Source organism: Agelaius tricolor, unplaced genomic scaffold, assembly GCF_023055355.1.
Source record: "Agelaius tricolor isolate 1412-34295 unplaced genomic scaffold, bAgeTri1.0.p SCAF_22, whole genome shotgun sequence".
Lineage (NCBI taxonomy): Eukaryota > Metazoa > Chordata > Aves > Passeriformes > Icteridae > Agelaius > Agelaius tricolor.
The window spans coordinates 7002731-7022236 of NW_027269282.1; the positions used below are offsets into that span (position 1 = coordinate 7002731).

The 19506-nt window shown below is 34.7% G+C and overlaps 1 protein-coding gene across 4 annotated transcripts in view; it reads left to right on the forward strand.

Moving 5' to 3' along the window:
* The window catches only part of ATRNL1 (attractin like 1), a 432739-nt gene that overhangs the window by 107869 nt on the left and 305364 nt on the right, over positions 1-19506 (forward strand). For all 4 annotated transcript variants that reach the window (XM_071445975.1, XM_071445974.1, XM_071445976.1 and 1 more), the window contains exons 18-19: positions 1469-1687; positions 6204-6341. In XM_071445975.1, the coding sequence (XP_071302076.1) occupies positions 1469-1687; positions 6204-6341 (357 nt within the window). The remainder of the gene's footprint in view (positions 1-1468; positions 1688-6203; positions 6342-19506) is intronic.

Sequence of the window (19506 nt, forward strand, 5' to 3'; positions counted from 1 at the left end):
GAAACTTGAAACATTTCCTCCTGTTTGGATTCCTCCAAGTCTATTGAAGAGCTCTTGCTTCAGCTTTCTGTGCTCTTAAATCCTTTTGAGATTCACTCAGACTCTTCACTGCCTGTTTTCCTGGTATCAGCAGGTATCTTTAGACTGTGCAGGATTTTTTCTTTTTACAGCTTTGATTACTTTAAAACAATTTTAATAGTTGCTGAAGGCAGAGGAGCTAGCTTTATTCTGCTCTCAGTTAATTTATTTAGCAGTGAAATCATTCTGCTTAGTATTCCTTTTGTGGACCAGAGGAGCCCAGGTAACTGTGGCCATTATTTGGATGCAGTGTTCTGGCTGCAGCTGAGCCAAATTGAGAGGTTCCCCTCACGTAGAAGCCATTTGTGTGTCCTTCGAATAACTCTGGGAATCTTTAAATTACTTTCTTCTTTTTAAAAAGAAACTTGGATAATTCTGGCTTCACAGCAGGAGCTTACTTTCATGCGTGCTTTTAAAATTTAATTTTGAAAGCCCGTAAAGTTAATGTGAGGAGAGACAGGAGCCCATAGTGATCAATGTTTGAATGAGTCTGACGTTAATTTGATCCAGTGTTACAACACTAATTAAAGAAACTAAGATGTGTCAGAAAAAGCTTAAAGAAGCTTGGGAACTTTAATGGTGTTCTTGAAGTTACTAAAATGTTAATTACTTATTAATAAAAAATGACAATAACTTCAGAATAGGAATTTTATTTGGTTCTAAACAGATTTGAAATATGAGGAAGACTGTTTAATAATTTTAAATAATAGAGTATAAAAGATCTAAAGGTTTATTTAGATTTTAAAATGCAGTTTTAAAAATGAAACCTGACTGACTGATGAGAACCTTAAGATATAGTTAATTTAAGTGGGTCTGAATTATGACTTGTTGCTTGATGTGTGGTTTGCTAGCTTGTTTCAAAAACTGTATGTGAGAAGGCCAAGTCATATTTGTAGGTGAATACTCAGGTGACATCCAGGGCTACTTTGTGCCCAAAATAATTTTTGGTTTGAATTTGAATGATCCTGTAGTTTTTTATGTTTATAAATATTATCACTCTTACTTGGTTTATTGACCTTGTATTGAACTCTAGTTTTTCCTTTGGAAGGGCTGTTTATCTCAGTAAAATTTGTAATAAATGCATTATATACTACTAATAAGGAAGGAAAATATTTTCTTTTCTGTTTAATGAAAATGTGCAATATTCTTGTTCTGCTTAATTTTCTTTGTTGATTTGAAGTTTTTATTATTGCACTGTGGTATAACATACACCTGCTGTGTGATCTTTAAGGTTGCACAACTTTTAATGAAAACTGAGATATTCTTACTAGTATTACTGGTATTTTTTTTTAATTTGCACAAGGAAAAGTTAATTCTCCATTTTCTGTTGTAAAATCCAAGCATCTTATTTAAAAAATAATGCACTAATATTGTATTCCATGTATTAAAGCTCAAAACTGCTCTGGGCTGAGGACCTGTGGACAGTGTTTGGAGCAGCCAGGATGTGGATGGTGCAATGATCCCAGTAACACTGGCAAAGGACAGTGCTTGGAAGGCTCCTCCAGAGGCCCAATGAAACCTGTCAGTGTCCACTCCAATGAAATGGTGCTTGATGCTACTCTTTGCCCAAAAGAAAAAAATTATGAGTGGTCTTTTATCCAGTGCCCAGGTAAGGTTTGCTTCCATTCTCTCTTATATATGAAATAAGAGTTTAAGCACACCAAAATAACGTGATTGTTCTAAGTAATGCAAATAGCATTTTCATGGAAAACTAATTTTTTACAAAATATTTCCTAAATATAGAGTTTGTTTGTCTACTGAACACAAGTATAGGTTGACTTGTGAAATGCAGTGCAAGAAGTTTAGACAAAATTGCCATTAATTTGTAGATAAGTTTTCACCCACCCTATCCCTCCACAATTAGAAATGAAAGCATATGAATTTTCTTCAGCTCTTGCTTTCTTCTGGCTTTTGCATCCATCAAGGAGTGGAACTGGGGAGAAATTATCCATAGGGGAAGACTGACGGACACAAAATTCCCTCCTGCTCTTCCAAGTCTAGCTGACTGTCAGAATGGGGGCCTGCCAAAACCTGAGCTGTGCTTCCAGCTGACCTTTTAGACACTCAGACTGAATAGAATATGTGCTTATGTGTCCTTAAAGAGAATCTCTGAAGTCTTAATTTAAGCCACACCAGTCTGATTACAGTATTAATTTTTGAGTTCATTGGAATAGTAAGGAAGATAGCATGTGCTGTGACAGTGAAAGCTGTGCTGGTGCAGCCTCCTGTGTGGAAATCATCCAACCCTGACAGCAGAGGGGAGCAGCTGTGGAGGACTGCAGGCAAATGAAAAGCACACTAGGGACTGTTCCAGCCCACCAGAAGTCATTTATAATAAATAATACAGTTTAAAAGACAACTTGAAAACTTTGTGGTGTGGTTTTTTTTTTTTTTTTTTTTTTTTTTTTTTTTTTTTTTTAAGAATAAATAGTGTAACTGTTCTACAGTTATTTTTTCAGGAAATAGTCTATTGCTGATAGTTTTGGAAGCTGGAGCTTCTGTAGGATCAATAATTTTATGGGTACATGCAGCTGTGTTTGCCTTCTTGTCTGCTTTTTTCCTCAGTTTATTCTCTCTGTTGTGTATGCATATATATAGAGTGAGGGTGTTTTCAAGTCTTAGAAAAATTAAATGAAATCTATTAACCCCAGTAACCACTGTTGCATATTTTTAGTTAAAACCAAAGAAACCTTCCACATCATCTAATGTTACTTCCTGAATAAAGAAGCTTCTAGTACATTTCTGGAAACAGTAGAATGACATTCTGTTGTTGTATAGAAATTTCATTACTTAGTCTATATATTGATATTGAAGGATTGTTAACCCTTCAGTGCAATGCATAATTTCTGCCACTAGTGAAATTGTAATAGGTAAATATAGTGAAATTGTAATAGGTAAATATAGTGCTAGTCTAAACAGCTGTGTTTAATATTTATTCTTGATGGATAAAATTCTGTGTTCATTGTATGTTCTGATCAAGAATTTACTGAAGTTCCTCTGCAGTTTAAGATTCCCTGGTTTTATGAGTTTAGGGGACAAATAGTACAGAAGTCATAGCATTAAAACTTCAATTGATGCGAAATTTCTTTTTTGGTCTGTTTAGGCTGGAGGCTTGGTTCCTAAGATTTTTGTTTTCATTTTCATAAATATTTTCTGTAGTGGATTATACTAACACAGTTATTCTTAGCACAACAATCATTTGATGTACTTGAAACAAGATAGAATTAGACTAAGTCTATGTAAGCCTACTGAACAGTTTGCAGTTAGGATGAAAATATAAATAGATAGTTTATACCATGCAGTTTGGAGATTATTCTGCCACATTGATGAATAGTTGTCTGAATTATTCGTGGTCATTCAGGCATGAACTTATTTTTCCTTGTAGTCCATATCCATCCTCCTTATAATCTGGGCAATTATGCTGCTGATAAAGATTTTTAATTCCTTCTCATTTTCTGTTTGTTCAAAACTTCAAGATTTCTGTTCATCAGGCAGTATAGAAAATGTTTATTTTTGTGACTGGTCACTTTGAAATCAACAGGCTTCAAATAAGCTGTCATAGTATTTCTTTTGCTAGGAATACAGTTTTATTTTCATCGGATTCTTAATTTAGCTGAACTGCTGTTATAAGTAAAATTGCAAATAACATATGTATAAAAAGCAAAGAAAAATAGCTTTTTCTTTGTGAGAAGAAAGGTTTAGGTAGAATGCAAGCCCAAGTTTTTCTTTCAAGTCTAATTTTCTCCTCTGAAAAGCCATGTGAGTAGAATCTAACCAGTTTGTTTAGAACTAAATGAAGTATCTTTACACTAGATCCAGATTGTAATGAAGACACCCTTTTCATAAATTTTCCTGGTTTCAACTATTTTCTTAAATCTATAATTACCCACAATTGTCAGCTTCATCAGCTATTTCAACACAGAGGTCCAAAGCAAATTAGACATAAAATTGCTTCTCTCCAGGGCAGCCTGCCTGAGGATTCAGCTGAAGCACATTTTTGTGTGTGAGGAAAATGACTTTGTTGGTGCCAGTGATGTACATTAAAAGGACTTAAGGAAAAAAGAACTTTTACAAATTTAACTCCTAATTCTTCCTAATTACTCATTACTGTGGCTCATTAATTTAATGACTTTTAAAATTATTTAATACTGATGCCTCCAGTTTGATTGCACTGAACCAACTTAGAAATTTATTGAACTTGCACTTCTGACTTTTTCCAAGGCGATGCATAATTTAGGGAAACCAGCAAATATATAATGTAATTTTTCCATGGTGTGTCATATCAGTTGTGGATTGCCTACTTATTTTCTATATATATGTTTTTGAATTTGTTGTAAAATCTCTTCCATTTACTTTGATTCAACAAAATGTAAGAATTCAGAGCTGTCATGTATGACCAGATAATAATATGACATGGAAAAATCTAAACTTTACAATTAAGGTTACTTTCATCACCCTGTATAGCAAAAAAATTAAGAAATACAAAACTAAGCATTAGCAAGAATAGATAATTTATAAATCAATGGCTCACTAGTTAGAGAATATTAATATTAAGCATTTGTCCTACACTATGATATACTCTTAACTAGGCAATCTTACTTCAATAGAATACCTCTTTAATGTACTCTCTGTTTTTAATTTTTGCTTATTGGGCTGTATTTTTTTTACATTTGCTTTAAGTAATTTAATGTGTAAAACATGTACACAAACCTCAAAATAGAGCTGCAGTTCATGGTGCTTTTGTGTAGATTTTCCTGAGAATGGCAACAAACTGAACAAGAGGGAGACACCACAAAGGTGTCTAAAAATCAAGTATTCTTGGGAAGAATAAGTCTTGTGATTTCTAGAGATTTAGTCCAGATAGTGAGAAAACCTAATGGTACAGAAATGTTTAATACTTGTTTGGAAGATTCTCAAGGCGTAGTTACAGAAGAAAGAAGAGATTGTCAACTTGGGAGGTTTTAATGGTTTATGAGCCAAGTCTGGCAATGGCTATAAATATATTGTTACTAAATTATAAAACAGCTCTAGAAACTTTTAAATCATGCAGTGAGAGTCCCTTTTTTTCCCTAGCCAAAACACCAATCACTGTGACATTTAAATTAAAAAATCCAAATTTTTAAAAAAACTCAATCTTACCGTGATAGCTGTCCTCTTCCAAGTCTTCCACCCACTTTGGCACTGAGGAATCGACAGGTCTGACATGGTTTGACATTTGATAAGCTGCTATAATTGACAAATTACTGATCTGCTGGACACCATGAGCTCTGAAGCTCTACTCTATAGAGAGGTCATCCTTCAAAACTTGGCAGCAGGATCAATGCTGCTGGCAGGATTCACATTGTGATTTTGCTGCAGGAGTGATCAGTACTTTCTGAATTTCCCCAAAATGTGAAGCTCTGGAGTGGAGCTCTGCTGCAAGATCAGTGGTTTATAGTGGTGCTATTTGACAAAAAGCAATTTTATGCTTTCAAGGTCACGTGTGAAAAAATTATGTCAACAGGAATGCAAGTTTTTTCACTTTCACCAAAATAGGCTGTAGAGAGAACAGACTGGAGCTGTTTGATGTGGTCCTGATATCCTTAAAATTGCTTTGTATGTCAAAGCTTATGAGGGTCAGGACATTTAAAATAAGATAATATTTAGTTAATTTATTTTGGAATTTCTCTCTGCCCACTAGATTTGATCAGCTGTGAGTTCATGTTCTCCATCACAGTAGGTTTTCAAATGCCTCGTGTTTGTACGTAGGTATTGGGGTTTTCATGGAGTCTCAGTTAGTGACTTACTACCTCTTCAAAGATTTCTGAAATGCCTGGACAGCATTTTAAAGTTGTAAGGACTAATTAAATCATTCCAATAGTAAAAAAAAAAACCTCCTTTCTCATAAATCCCCCCCCCCTTAAAACTCAGATGTCACAACACAGTCAATTTTTGTGTGAATCCATCTTGTATTGCAATGCTGTTTTGAAGAGGTTCTGTGTCAAAGTGCAAATATATTTATGCTGGTTATTAGTCAGGACTAAACTCCTCAGAATCACATTGTACTACAATTTCATAATCACATAGAGATGATTTTGTTCCAAAGAGAAATTTACTAATGAAGCTTTAAAAACGTTGTATTCCAGCTTGCCAGTGTAATGGCCACAGCACCTGCATCAACAGCAATGTCTGTGATCAGTGTAGAAACCTAACAACAGGAAAACAGTGTGAGACCTGCATGCCAGGATATTATGGGGATCCCACAAATGGAGGACAGTGTACAGGTAAGTTCTTCTATTGGAAGGAAAAAGAAAAATAGCAAAATGACATTTTATGTAATGTGAATTTAATGTCTTTAATGTAACGTGAAATTAACTTTTCTTTAAAGGTTAAAAGTTTATTTTATAGTACAGATGAGCTGATCAGCTAAATTAATGATTCAAAATTAGATTAATATACTTAAAGAAAAACTCATTCAGAGTCATTATTTTGCAATTGTTTCTCTCTCAGGGGGAGGAAGAAACTTCCTCGTTGGAGCAACACCTCAAATTATTTCAGAGCGATGTCTTTAAATTCCATGTAACAATCCTGTTAGAGGCAGTGCTTATAAATAAACTTCAGTATCTGCCAGCATGTCTTGTAACACTGATTTGTGTAAATTTGTGATGCTAGTGGAGGAATTACACATTTAACAGACTAACAGGTCTTACTCATGTACAGATGAAACAAAAAGTCCTGGTGTGCTGAGGTTGGCAAGGCACCCAGACCTATTAAAAATGTAGTTTTTAAACTGCTGCAGTGGAAGATTCTCCTTGAAGTGAAGGAGAGAATGAAATCAGATACTCAAGTGGTTTTTGTATATTGCTGTGGGGCTACAGGAACTCCTTGCCTTAAAACTGAATGGTTGAATGGTGGAAGGAGGAACATATTCAATATGGAAGCTTAATAAGGTTGGCTTTGAATCTACGAGGATGCTGGAAGGTTTTGCCCCATGCCTTTTTCTTCTTCATTACTGATATTTCCTTAACCAGACCTTTGCTTCTCAAGCAGTATTTCTTAATTTAAAGACCTTGTTGGTTCCTCAGCACTCTAATGTGCAGTAGGCAATGCATAAAGATTCACATCTGGTACACTCAAGCACAATATGTAAAAATTGTGTTCAAGGGGATAGAAAGATTAATGTCTACCTTTATTGACAATTGAACATTTTGCTGAGGCTTTATGATGCTTTAAATAATTCTTAATAGTTCAGTTTTTCTCCTGAAGTTGACAAAATGTTCTTTTGCTGTCTGTATCACCTTTATGGCAAAATGATGTATTCATACAGCTTTTATTCTTCAGGGATACATTAGCTATCAACCAAATAAGCATTCCATCACCTTTAGTGAAATATGCGTGGTGCAATAATGGCTGAAATCAATTTATAAGACTAGTAAAATTATAAATTTTACAGCTTGTTTTTTTAGTCCTAGTCTGTAAAAATGTATATTTTTATTGGTAGACATGATTTTAACAGGAGCCATTTTGACTAGAGAATGCTTTAAAAAATAAAAATGGTAATTATTTCAATGCTTTATCTACTATGCTGTGTTGTATTTTTAGTATAGAGTGCATAATAAATGTTTACATCCTTAGGATATTTTGAAGGATGTAGTAATTGTGAACTGTAAGGTTTTCTACAGTATCATGAGTACTGTGCTAGAAGTGCCCAAACTGTGGACCAGGGATTTCTGCAGGAAAAAATACCAGGGATCCATAGATAACTCAAATCAATGTTACTGGGAATTAAGAGGATCTTGGAACCATAGCTGGGATCAGGCACAGTACAAACATAAAGTAAGTAATGGTTCTATATATCTTCTCCTTCATTCTGCTAATGCTATTGGTAATGCAGAAAAAAAAAAAACAACACCCTAAAGTTGGCTGGAAATTAAAACCATAATTAAAATAGAAATATATGGAGAAAAATACCAGTTGAAGAAAGGGCAACCCAGTTAGAAGCTGAGCTTAAGTGTGACTGAAATGAGAAGAAAATAAGGCAGGAAATTATATGAAAAAGCCAGTCAGAGGACAGAAGAATCACAAGGAACTAAAAAACCACCCAACCCAGTCATCTTTAGAGTTGCATCCTGTGTCAGGTTGCTGCTGCCAGCTGACTTTCTGGCTGGACCCCACCAACTTTGCTTTTCCACCGAGACTCAGCCTTTGGCTCCATGGCTGCCTGAGCACATGGTGTGTTTTTGCCCTGGAGCTCCTGAGTAAAAATCTTTGAGGATGCAGGTTGAAAACTTTGTAAAGGCATGACAAGATGATGACTATAACTCTGAAAGTACATCTGTAATATTGTAATATTCTTCATGGATCAAGTTGCTATAGTTACAAGGGCACAGCTGGCTTTGAATGGGACAGCAGTCAAAGCTGGGGACAGAGGATGTACTTGATCTCTGCAGTGCAGAGGTGAAGTCGTGTGCTCTGGGACAAAATCTGCAGGTCATTTCCATAGCACACTCATGACATAAAATAACTTTTTCCCAGTGTTTTGAGGAAAGTACTGATGTACGCATTTAGTACACACATCCTGCTGTCTTGGTATATGTACTTACAGGTAAAATCTGAGCTCTTAGTTTGGCTGTAGGTGATACAGGCTACAATGATTTGTAAGAAAACCTTCCTTTTTTATATAGGTTCATTAGCCCTCAGGAAGGAGGACATGCATAGCAAGCCTTGAAGTCCTTGGAAAACTTTTATCTTTTTTCCTTAACTGTGCCAATAGTTTCCTAAATCCTTTCTGTTTATACTCCAAGGAGGTAATTCAGAAAGCTCTAAAAGAAATTACTGTCCACCTCTGAGTGATCAATTCTGTTCTGACCTTTGTCCAAGGATGGCAAATTCTGTTAAAATTATTTTTTTCTACTCTGGTACTAATGGTGGTTTTACAACTGCCATCAAATAACTGATACATTTATAGTAGTATTGTATAGTGTTATGGTGTTAAATTACTATGGAATGAGTAACAGTTGTTATAGAAAAAAGATATAATTCAGATTCCAAAAGGTTTTGAATAGTTGTGATTAAAGACTGGGTAAAAAAAAAAGACTTTGAGATTTTCACTCACTATAATTGCTGACATTTCAATAGCTTTAAAACAGATCTAAGGACTTGCTTTGCATTCTGATATTATGCAGGCTTAGTAAATGTGACAAACCTTGCAGAAGGACAAAGAAAAGATGGAGGCACAATAGCAGGCTTCAAATGCATGAAGGGAAGCTGAAAAGAGAGGGACATGATAAAGAGCCTTCCCCCACATCCCTATTTTGGTTAAGGAGGAAGTAATGGGATTAGGTTGCAACAAGAAAGATTAAGGTGGAATACAAGGAAAAATTTCTACTGGTTAAACTGTGAAAGATTACCTAAATATGCTATGAAATCTGCATTACCACTTACACTATCCCTTTTAAATTTTCAAATGTCTCAGGCTTTGGAAATGGGTAGGGAATTAGCTGATTCCACACATTTTTCTCCAGCCCTAATATTCTGTAGTGTCTTGGAGTCTGAGATCTAGAAAGCAGGGAGGTATTGGGTAAAGATAAAGTATTCTGATTATATAGGAAAATGAGCTGTGTATAGCCATATGGCTATGGATATTTACCATATTTTGGGTCCTTAATGTTACTAAGATATTACTAAGTTGTATACTACTTATTTTTGCATCTGTAGCATTTTAGTTACTGTGGAGTTAAAAAGCTTTCCATCCTATGCAGGTTTCCCCTGTAGCTGAGACTCTGGTTTATTTGTGTCAGAAATGTGGTATTGTGGCTGCTGATGGCCAGTAGTTTGTCAATAGTCATATTTCTAAGAAATCATTACTGTTCTTTTTCTTGAAATAACCATACCTAATACCAATTACTCATTTAAATTCTGTCACTTGAAGTCTCTTTTCAGTACAGAGAATGAGAATTAGAATTTGTATTCTTGGTGTAAAAATGAGCTTTATATTCAGTTGTCCTAAGATATGGCTTGCAGTGAAGATATATGTGCTCCTTCAGTTCTTTCTGACATTTCATTGTACAAATATATAGTTTGAATTATTTTATATTTAATTCATTGCTGCATTCTGTACAAAAATCAGTAATAAATTGCAGGGGTCTTTTATGATAAGGGAAGTTCTGTGACTGTAATCTATTAGTTATCTGTTCTTATACTAATTAAAATGGTTTCAGGGAGTCTGTGGTGTCAAATAGGTAGCCACAATAGAAAATGAAATTGATTTCTTACCTTAAACTATGAAATATTTTAAGTTGTACAATAAGATTTGCCTTCCTTTTTGGAAACAAATCTTAATGCACAAATTATTAAGTCCAGACCCTGTGCATATGCTTAAGGTTTGTCATCTAAACTCCCTGTCTAGCAAAGAAAGCATGAAGAAGATACCACCCAAGTTACCAGGTCAAGTTACAGCATCCTTTTTAAGAGTTATCTCAATGTGCAAGAAAACAAGAGGGAGGGCAGAGGTGAATTGTGAGCATGAGGGAATAGGGTGCTCTGGGAAGAGACAGGTTTGGGTTTCCAGGACAAGCAAATCCATGGGCAGTCCTTGGAGTGCTAATTTCAGTGCTGTCAGCCTGTGCCAGAAATATTTAAGTATTCAAACCCTGTCTTGAGCAGCATAAGGCACATTCTGTGTTGTAGTAAAGATTAGATGAGAAATCCACAGCTCGGCCTTGTCTGTTCCTGGGACACCTTGGCAGCCTTTCAGTCTGAGGTGTTGAAGAGCTTGAAAGCAGATATTCTAAATCACTTTGATTGATTTTTTTCTGAATTTTGCTCAAGTCCTATTTGAGGGATGATTTTGAAGGTATGAATATTGAAATTCAGTTAACAGAAAATTCATTCTTGAATATTATTGGATTTTGGAAGTAAACCAGCTTTGACTGTAGGTGGGAACAGGTCCTGGCTTGCTGTCTTGATGGTTTCTCTTGTTTTCTTCAGGGTTACGTGCTGCATTTCTGGGAAATATGCAGTTTTTAAATAGAAATTCTAGAAAAAAATCGATTTGTATGTGTACTACAAACTGCACATAAAGTACCAAAAAACCCCCACTATGGGAGATTTCTTGGAACAATTTTTGTTTCATCTTAGTGATGTTTTTTAGTATTATTTTCAAATTTATTAATCAGTACTTAGTTGTCAGTGTTAACAAAATTGCTCTAGCTGCTTATCACCTTGACATTTTCTTCATGCATGGTATTTTAAAAAAATTATCCTTACAATTTATGAGATGCCAGGAAAAAATTCTTTACGGTAACTAATGACACACGCAATGAATGTGTAATATATTTAATAATAAGATAATGTAAGCATTTTGCTGTATTGTCATTTTCTTTAATAATGGGATAACACTCCAAGCAGCATTCAGTTTTCCCAGAATTGTGCTGCCATTGTTGCTTTTGCAGGAGAAGGAGACTGTGAGTCCCAGCACAGCAGGAGAATTGTGTCTTATCTTGCACTGATTGTTCTCTAAGCAGCCCTTAAAGGCACCTGAGACACTGATGACCATCCTGTAAAAGCTTCCAACCACACAGGCTGTTGGGGTGACATTTTTTAAGCAAATCTGCAGCATTTCTGTTGTCTTTATAGATCTTTTGCTTTCTCTGTTATCACACATTGGACAGTTGCAATACCAAAGGCAGCAGCTTCCCCCCATGTTTGCTTTGTAATCATTCTGTTTGGAAAGGTAAAGTTAACCTTTTACTGGAAACATCTGATTTTTTTATGAGGTGTTCAAACCATTATCAAAAGGCAGTATGTTTTTGGCAAATATACACCATGTGTGCATCACCTGTATTTGTAAACCTATGTGCACGCATCTACATGTGCTGCTGCTTGAAAGCATTCCACGTAAACTTTGGCATCTAGACATGAGCCACCCAACTGGCATGTAACTACAGGAAATGCCTCAAGACATGAAAAAAGTAAATCAGACAAGTATCAATAAAAGACTAAGTTGTCAGAATTACTTAAAAGTACCTTAGGTTGAAGGATTTTGGTAAAATTTAACCCAGCAGTAGATTAGTTGTATAGATACATATTTGTGATTATTTGTGTTGGTTAAAAGAATAAAAACTAAAACTTATTAGTGATGTGTTGTCACTGAAGTTATATCTGAAGAATGCTCTTCCATGGGGTTCAAATCCTGTTCTTCAGAAAATGTGATTATTCTGCTGAGTTACTGACAGCTGAGATGTGGGGTTTTGAGAGAAGAGGCCAAGGGTGCCACAAGCCATTACTTCAAGTGCCTGTGAAAGAGAGACATGAGAAAGATGTTAAACTCATCCTGGCAGCAGATTGACAATGTTCTCCTTGGATTTTGGGTTCTATTTAACTTTTAAAAATGCCTAATGGATGACTTTACAAATTTTTTTCTCTGGCACTATTTCTATAACTTTTACATATTCAGCAGTGGCAACCTTCATAATGTGTTTTCATCATGACCCTCTGTGGAGGAGCTGATTCTGATTTCCTTCCTTTCTTCTCCAAAAGAAAGACTGTAAAAAGCTGCCATGAGCACCCTCAAGAACAGACAGAGCTCTCTTTCTGTCGTGCACAGAGGGCAATCAGTGTGTCAGATGTTTAAAAAAAGAATCCAGTTTGATTACCTTAAATTAATTATGGGGTTCCTTAGATGGGGTGACTACACCAAAACCCACTCTAATGCACATACTTTAAAGTAATATCCATTCTGATTTTTTAGTAACAAAAGAATCAATTTGAATTAGGCTATCTATGGAAAAATATGAGAAATGTGCTAAGGAAAACCAGTTGAAAATAGATCCCAGGAAAATTGGCCCATAGAGCCCAGGATTATGTAAACAAGATGCCTTTGTTTGCTCCCCAGCCATATTCTTAGAATGTAGTTACACATGTATGTATGAATATATACACAGCATTTGTATATGAAATTTGATGGACATCAGATTACATAATTTCATACATTACCAAAAGCAACCTGTCTTTCATAAAGGAAAAAGTTGATAACATGACAAGGAAAACAGTTTTTTATTTACTTCTTTTTTTTTTACAAATTGTTGTGTTAGAAAGGTACCTGCTAATTTACATTTAGACTTATATTTCAAGGTTTCAAAAAGTTATTTAAGCAATGAGGGAACAGAAAGCAGCAGTCTTAATTTTTCACTTTAACACTATTGCTATGTAGCTTTAGAATTACCTATAGTTTGGGATTGCATAGGGCAGGTAGAGAAGCATCAAATATAAAGCATCTGAATATAAATTTGTATGACTTTATTTAAGACAGTAAACCTAAATATGGAGTTAATTGTTTCCTTAAGAATAGTTTTGTTTAGTAAATGTCAAATATGCTGCCATTTTCCTATGAGTTTTGGCCTTAAAACACCTGGAGACTAAGAGCTTTAGCAGCTGATGGATGATGCTATTTCAACAGGAAAAGCTGGGCAGGGGTTGTTGGCCTGAGAAGTGACTTTTTGGAGTCCAAAAAGCAGAGAAAAGGTCTTCCATTTAAAACTTCATCAAGAGACAGCTGTAAACTTGGACTTTTTTCCTTCTACAACACGCAGGTCTGTTTCAAAAAGGTTTCTGGTCCAAAATCTTATATTCTGGGGCTGTGAATCCTGTTTAAGGTAGGACTAACAATGAGGAGCAAAGAGCTTTTAACTGACATCTGCTGGAAAAAACCAGAAATGTAGGAAGCATAAATATCCTCAATTAGCAGTATAAATGTCAGCAAAAGCATTTGCTTCTGCATCTTCCTAAAGTAGAACCAATGTCCAAATAGGAGTTTTGACTCTCTTAGGGTATGAAATGGCAGCTTGGGATAGAGAGGTTTTATATAGTTTTTCTGCTTAGCTGTTTTAATGTCTAGCATGTAGGGAATTGTATTTGTGGACTTCACTGGTGCAAGATCACACATTTGGCATTCCATCTTTAGCTGTCTAAAGTTTACAGGAAACTGTATATTAGGTTAAATATTGTATTCTAGAAACCCTCTTTTCACAGTGACTAAGTATGAAATTAAAAAATCACAAGTATCTTTTAGTCCAGGCACTTCAAGGTTAGTCACAGAAAAAAAGGATTTTCAGTGGATTGGATGCTTATGACACAAGACCACAGGAGCCTATGTGAATTAAGACATTTTATATAAAAACAGGTAAATATTGGAAGTTGGTGGAAGAAAGAGTATAGTGTGCTCTGTACTGTCTTCAGGTACTATAATACAGAACTAAATTTAAAAAACCTGTTTGCTTGTACCTTGGTTTATAAGAAGCAGTGTGTCACAAGTTCACAGCAAAACTCTGTGATAAGAAGCTATAATTTAAGATTATTCAGACAAAGAGAATCTCACATGCTAAGTTCCAGCAGATAACATGATTTTGTTCATGCTGTACAAACAAAATAGCAGAAGGCTTTGATGAATGAAGGGACTGTCAAGAAATCCCATTTTGCAGTAGTAGTGGTATTTTGTTTTGTTTTCCCTAATTTGTTGTTTACCATTCAGTATTGAATAGAGATGACACCAATCCCTTGGTTTTTCAAAATGAAATACCTTATCATAGAATAAAAGTGTTTAGTATTAACTAAAATACTGGAATTTGGTTTTAGTAGAAGGAAAAGGGCTTCTTGGTTCATATGAAACACAAAGAAAAGGGATTTTAGCACAATAATCTATTCAAGAAAAGCCTCATGTTGCTTTTTGCAGATTTTGAGCAGTCAGAATAAACACTCTTTTAAGAAGACCTTTTTCCCCAAAGGTGATTTGAAAATTTATTTTCCTTTCTTTAATGAATGCTGTTTATTGAACAGTATCCAAGATAGTCTGAACACTGAGTGAAGCCTGGTTTTGGGTTTAGTTATGAATTTAAATTAGGTTCATTTCAATCAGAATGTATTCAAAATCAGTCCTGTGCTACTAAACCAGAAGTGGATTGCCATAGGAAAAACTTTGTTGAGGAACTTGGAAAATCTTTAAAAATTACTGTTCCATTTTTTTTGACTGCCAAGCAAAATGTGCTAAACAAACTTCTCAATATGCTGTTAATTCTTGTGTACACAGATAATTTTCTTTTTGATTTCTTTTTTTTTGTACATTAGAGCTATATTATAAAGTATGATTTCTAGCACAATTAATTGTAAGTTCAAACAAAAAACTCAAACTAAAATTAGGAAACTTTTTATAGATACATTTGTATTCCATAACCTACTTAGAATAATGTTAAGTGAAGGACCTGGAGTTGCACTTCAGGGGAAGTATCATTGTCAACTATCAATAGACATTCAGATGCTCATAATTTTATGAGAGTTAAAAAGAGGAAAACTGTTGAATGTAGCATGATTAACCTCCAGAGAGAGGCTATTTGTGTGGCTGTGGGATTTCAAAAGGTTTTGACAGGATGCCTGTTCAACATGTTTAACATTTTTGATGTTTTTCCTTGACTGCATACAGATTTTTATAAAGTTTCTGTCAAGTACAACTGTTTTAAGCTACCTCTTGTTTCTCCAAATCTGCCTTTACTTCCTGAACCAGGATGTGTGTTCTCATTGCAGAATTATGTGATTTTAGGAGCAGTCAGCATGGCAAACAACTGGTTCAAGCATCACCTTAGGATTGCTGTTGGAATGGTTGGTTGTGGAGAACCACTGACTTTTTTTTCTTGCCTAAGAAAGTTTTCTTTCCAACCTGAACAATTACAGTGGAATTATGTAGTTAAATCAATAGTAACCAATTTTATCAACTACAGTTTTGTTCCTTAAGCCTGATGGCTACACTAGGCTGCTTTGTATAACTTCTCCATCCAGCAAAGTTAATTCTAATTTACTCAAGTGGAGTGTGAACAAGGCAGCTTTTTTAAAAAGAAAAATGAAAAGACCTTAATTTAAACTGTTCCTGAGGTCTACTATGCAACAAAAATATCTGAAATAGTAAAAAGAATAAGAACAACTTGTGCTATCTTAATCTGTGTAAGTAGCAGGCATTTTGTGCTTGTTCAGCATCTTATCCTGAGAACTTTGAATTCAGGCATCCTTTAATTGATCACCACTTATAGCTTTTACAGATATTGAAGAGATGCAGCAGTTTGATTTATATTATATTCCTTTATCTCTGTGTTTATTTAATCTACTTGCAATGATTAATGACAATTCTCTTGCTCTCACTGCTGTTAGTGATCAAGTCCTCCTGCACGCTCTTGTGGAGCACAGTTTCTGACAATGATGAACCAGTTGCTCTGCATTCTTATTTTTGTGGGTTTTTTTCAGGTTTACATGCCATAAATTTATTTTATGTGGTAAGGAATACTCACAAAATGTATTTCTGATGTGCTGTCTGAGCTTTGTATCATGTTCACCTTCCTAATGAAATGTGTAAATCCATTGGTTTCCAAATGATGTTCCTAGAGGAGATAGGCAGGACATGATTTAGAAACTTTCAGCTGTCTAGAAATGTACTGATTTTGTCAGCCTCTGATAAACAAACATATTTTACCCTGTATTGAAGGTGATGTCAAGAGCTCACGTAGATGTTGTGTCTGGCTCAGGGGGCACTGGGGGCAGGCAGCTGCAAGCTGAAGATGACATTTTCTTAAATCACTGTTACTTGATCCTCAAATAAGCCTTTGACTAAAGCCAGTCTCCTCATCCCAAATGCAATAGAAAAAGCAGGAATTTTGCTTGTTTCTAATTTCTGCATCTCCCTTTCTACTTGTGGTTTGGATTGAAATGGTCACCCCTTTTCCTAAGGGGGCCTGGGACCCCCAATAGCTGGTGAGAAAATAGATTTTGAGGCATTGTGCAACTCATTCCTCAACTGATCAAATGAAGATCCTCAAAAAAACTTGTAATGGCATTTCAGTTTGATTGCAGTTGATTCTGTCTTCATTTTCTGAGTGCTAAATGAAATAGATTATAATGCCAGACCACATTAGTTATTTAGGGGGAAAAAAAAAGCCTCCCTTGCAATGGAATACATTAAAAATCAGTTGTATTTTGTACATCCTAATGGCTAAGGGAGGGAAATGATTTGCTGACTTCTTTACATTTTGTGGCATTTTTGCTTGATAAATTGTAGAAATCATTTCTTTTCTTTGGGCTTTTACTCTGAATGACCAAATACACACAAATAGTTGCAATCACCAGTTGTTGACTTCAGATGTTTTTCACCTTAGATTGGAATTTTTTCTGACCTTTAAGGCTGCTATGAATAACATTTGAATGCTTTTAAATACTTTTGCATTGTATACTGCCTTATAATAATCTTTCTGATTTTTTTTTTTTGTTATAACTTCCAGTGTTCTCTTTAGAGAGAATGGGGGGAAAGCTAACAGCCTTTTGATGAAAGGAACATTTTTACCAAAATTTCCAAAGTAGTACAGAAGCTGCTGTCTTAAGAAAATTTAAAAAGACATAATAGCAGCAACAACAACAATAATAATAGTAGGTACTGGGCCTTTTATTGTCTGAAAAAGTCTAAAACACATCTCAGTATGGACATTAGACCATGAAGGTATCCAAAATCTTCAGTTTTTGTTTTTGCTTTGCAAATAACTATCAAGACTCACTGTTTTAGTTTTTTACTAAAGCTGGTAAAAGTTTGTCTGTCAGATCTGAAATTACTTCCTTTTTAAGTAATTCTAGTTTTCTCTTGTGTTTTCATGTGAGAAATCTCTTCACAGCTGAGGAAAACTAAGAGTAATTTAAGAAAAAATATTTTGAATCTTGTGAAAGGTCTCTTTAAATGCTTGGATACGTAAAAAACTGTCCCATACATCAGATACAGACTTCAGTTTTTCGTTGAACTCTTAAAATCTGTAAGTTAGCCCAGTCTAAATTTGTAGGCAATTTAGTTTTTGGTAACTAATATTAATATTATATTTAGAAATGAAATGAATAAGTGGAAACTGATAAGTATGACATGTTAAACTTATCTCCAAATAAAGTAGTATTAATGATTTCACTTGGAATTTTTCATTTTTCTGTGTTCAAAACTAGTGTAAAAGTTTCAGTTTTTCGAACAGATTAACATGGAAAACATGAAATTGCTGCTACTGTATTTTGTGAGTTCATGTGACAGTGTTTTTGTTCAGCATGTTTTCTGGCAGAAAATGCATATTATTCCAACAGCAAGCTGTAAAAATTCTGTACAGTGGCTCAGTATTGACATGAGAGATTCAGGAACAGCATTACTCTTGTTAATTGTTAAAGATTCTGCTCAGTTCCTAACAAGAAAAAAGATCCTGTCTGTCTTTCAGTGTTAATCTCGTGTGTTGCATTTCCATTATCTACTTGTATAAAGCAAAATTATGATTTTCCAAGCTGTCTTTATACTGTTAGTTGCTGATGATTAAAGACAGCTCTACTGTGATTGCTTGAGAGGTATTTATTACAAATAAACAAAAGAAATCAGTTCACTTTTCAGGATGAATGCTTTGAACAGAAGGAAAAATTAAATAGAAACACTGCAGGGCTATTTTATGAGAACAAAAATGGCTAAAGAAGAAATACAAGTCTTTAATTGATGAAGGTTGTCTTTAAGTGGAACCAAACTAAATTTTGATTTCTTCCACAGATAATCAGTCTGTTTGTTGTTTCTGGGTTTATTAGGATAAATATCCCACTTCTGGAATGTATGTTTAGTCCTGAAAGCTAAGAGGGCTGTGATTTCCAGATTGTTGACTGTTGCTTTTCAGAAAAAAATAATTGCCTTACCAGTGGTCACACAATCTCAGTAGTGTTCAAGCTCGAGTGAAATTGTCTATGTTTTAATATGACTGTAAGTTCCATATCTGAGGGACAGGAGCCCAAAATATTTGTCTATTTTGTTTACCTTTTCTCTCTGTCTCACAGTCCTTAGCACTGTGTTAGTACACCTGTGCTTTTTCTTTTTTTGCTATTAGGCTATAAAAATAAATTAATTTGAGACCAAAGAAGTATAAATCACAAGGTAAAACAAGAAAGAGGAAAATAAAATTAGTACTATATGTGTTAATTATTCTATTAAGACTGATTTATTTTGGAGGATAATCATGTCACTGTAAAATGACAATTCCATTTCTGCATGTACAGCAGTATGTTCTAATACCATCTTTTTGCCTTTTTCTTTTTCTTTTTTTTTTTTTTTTTTTAATTCCTGGTTTTATTGGTCATTGCCTTCACAGCAGTTCTTTAGCTTAATTTTAATACTGCTTGGTGATATTGCAGAAGTGTTATTGGGCACATCTTTTTGCTTTTACATTTCCTGTCTCAAAGTTTGAGTTGATGTATTTCCTATAAAAGCAATTGTTGAATGGGAAAAGGGTATTAGGGGCTTCTGGCTAAATACACTTTTCTAGAGAATTAAGTGACTAGACTTTGCAATATTTTGCAATATTCAACAACAAATATTGCAATATTCCAAATGTAGAAAATAGTCTCTGTAGGGCAGTT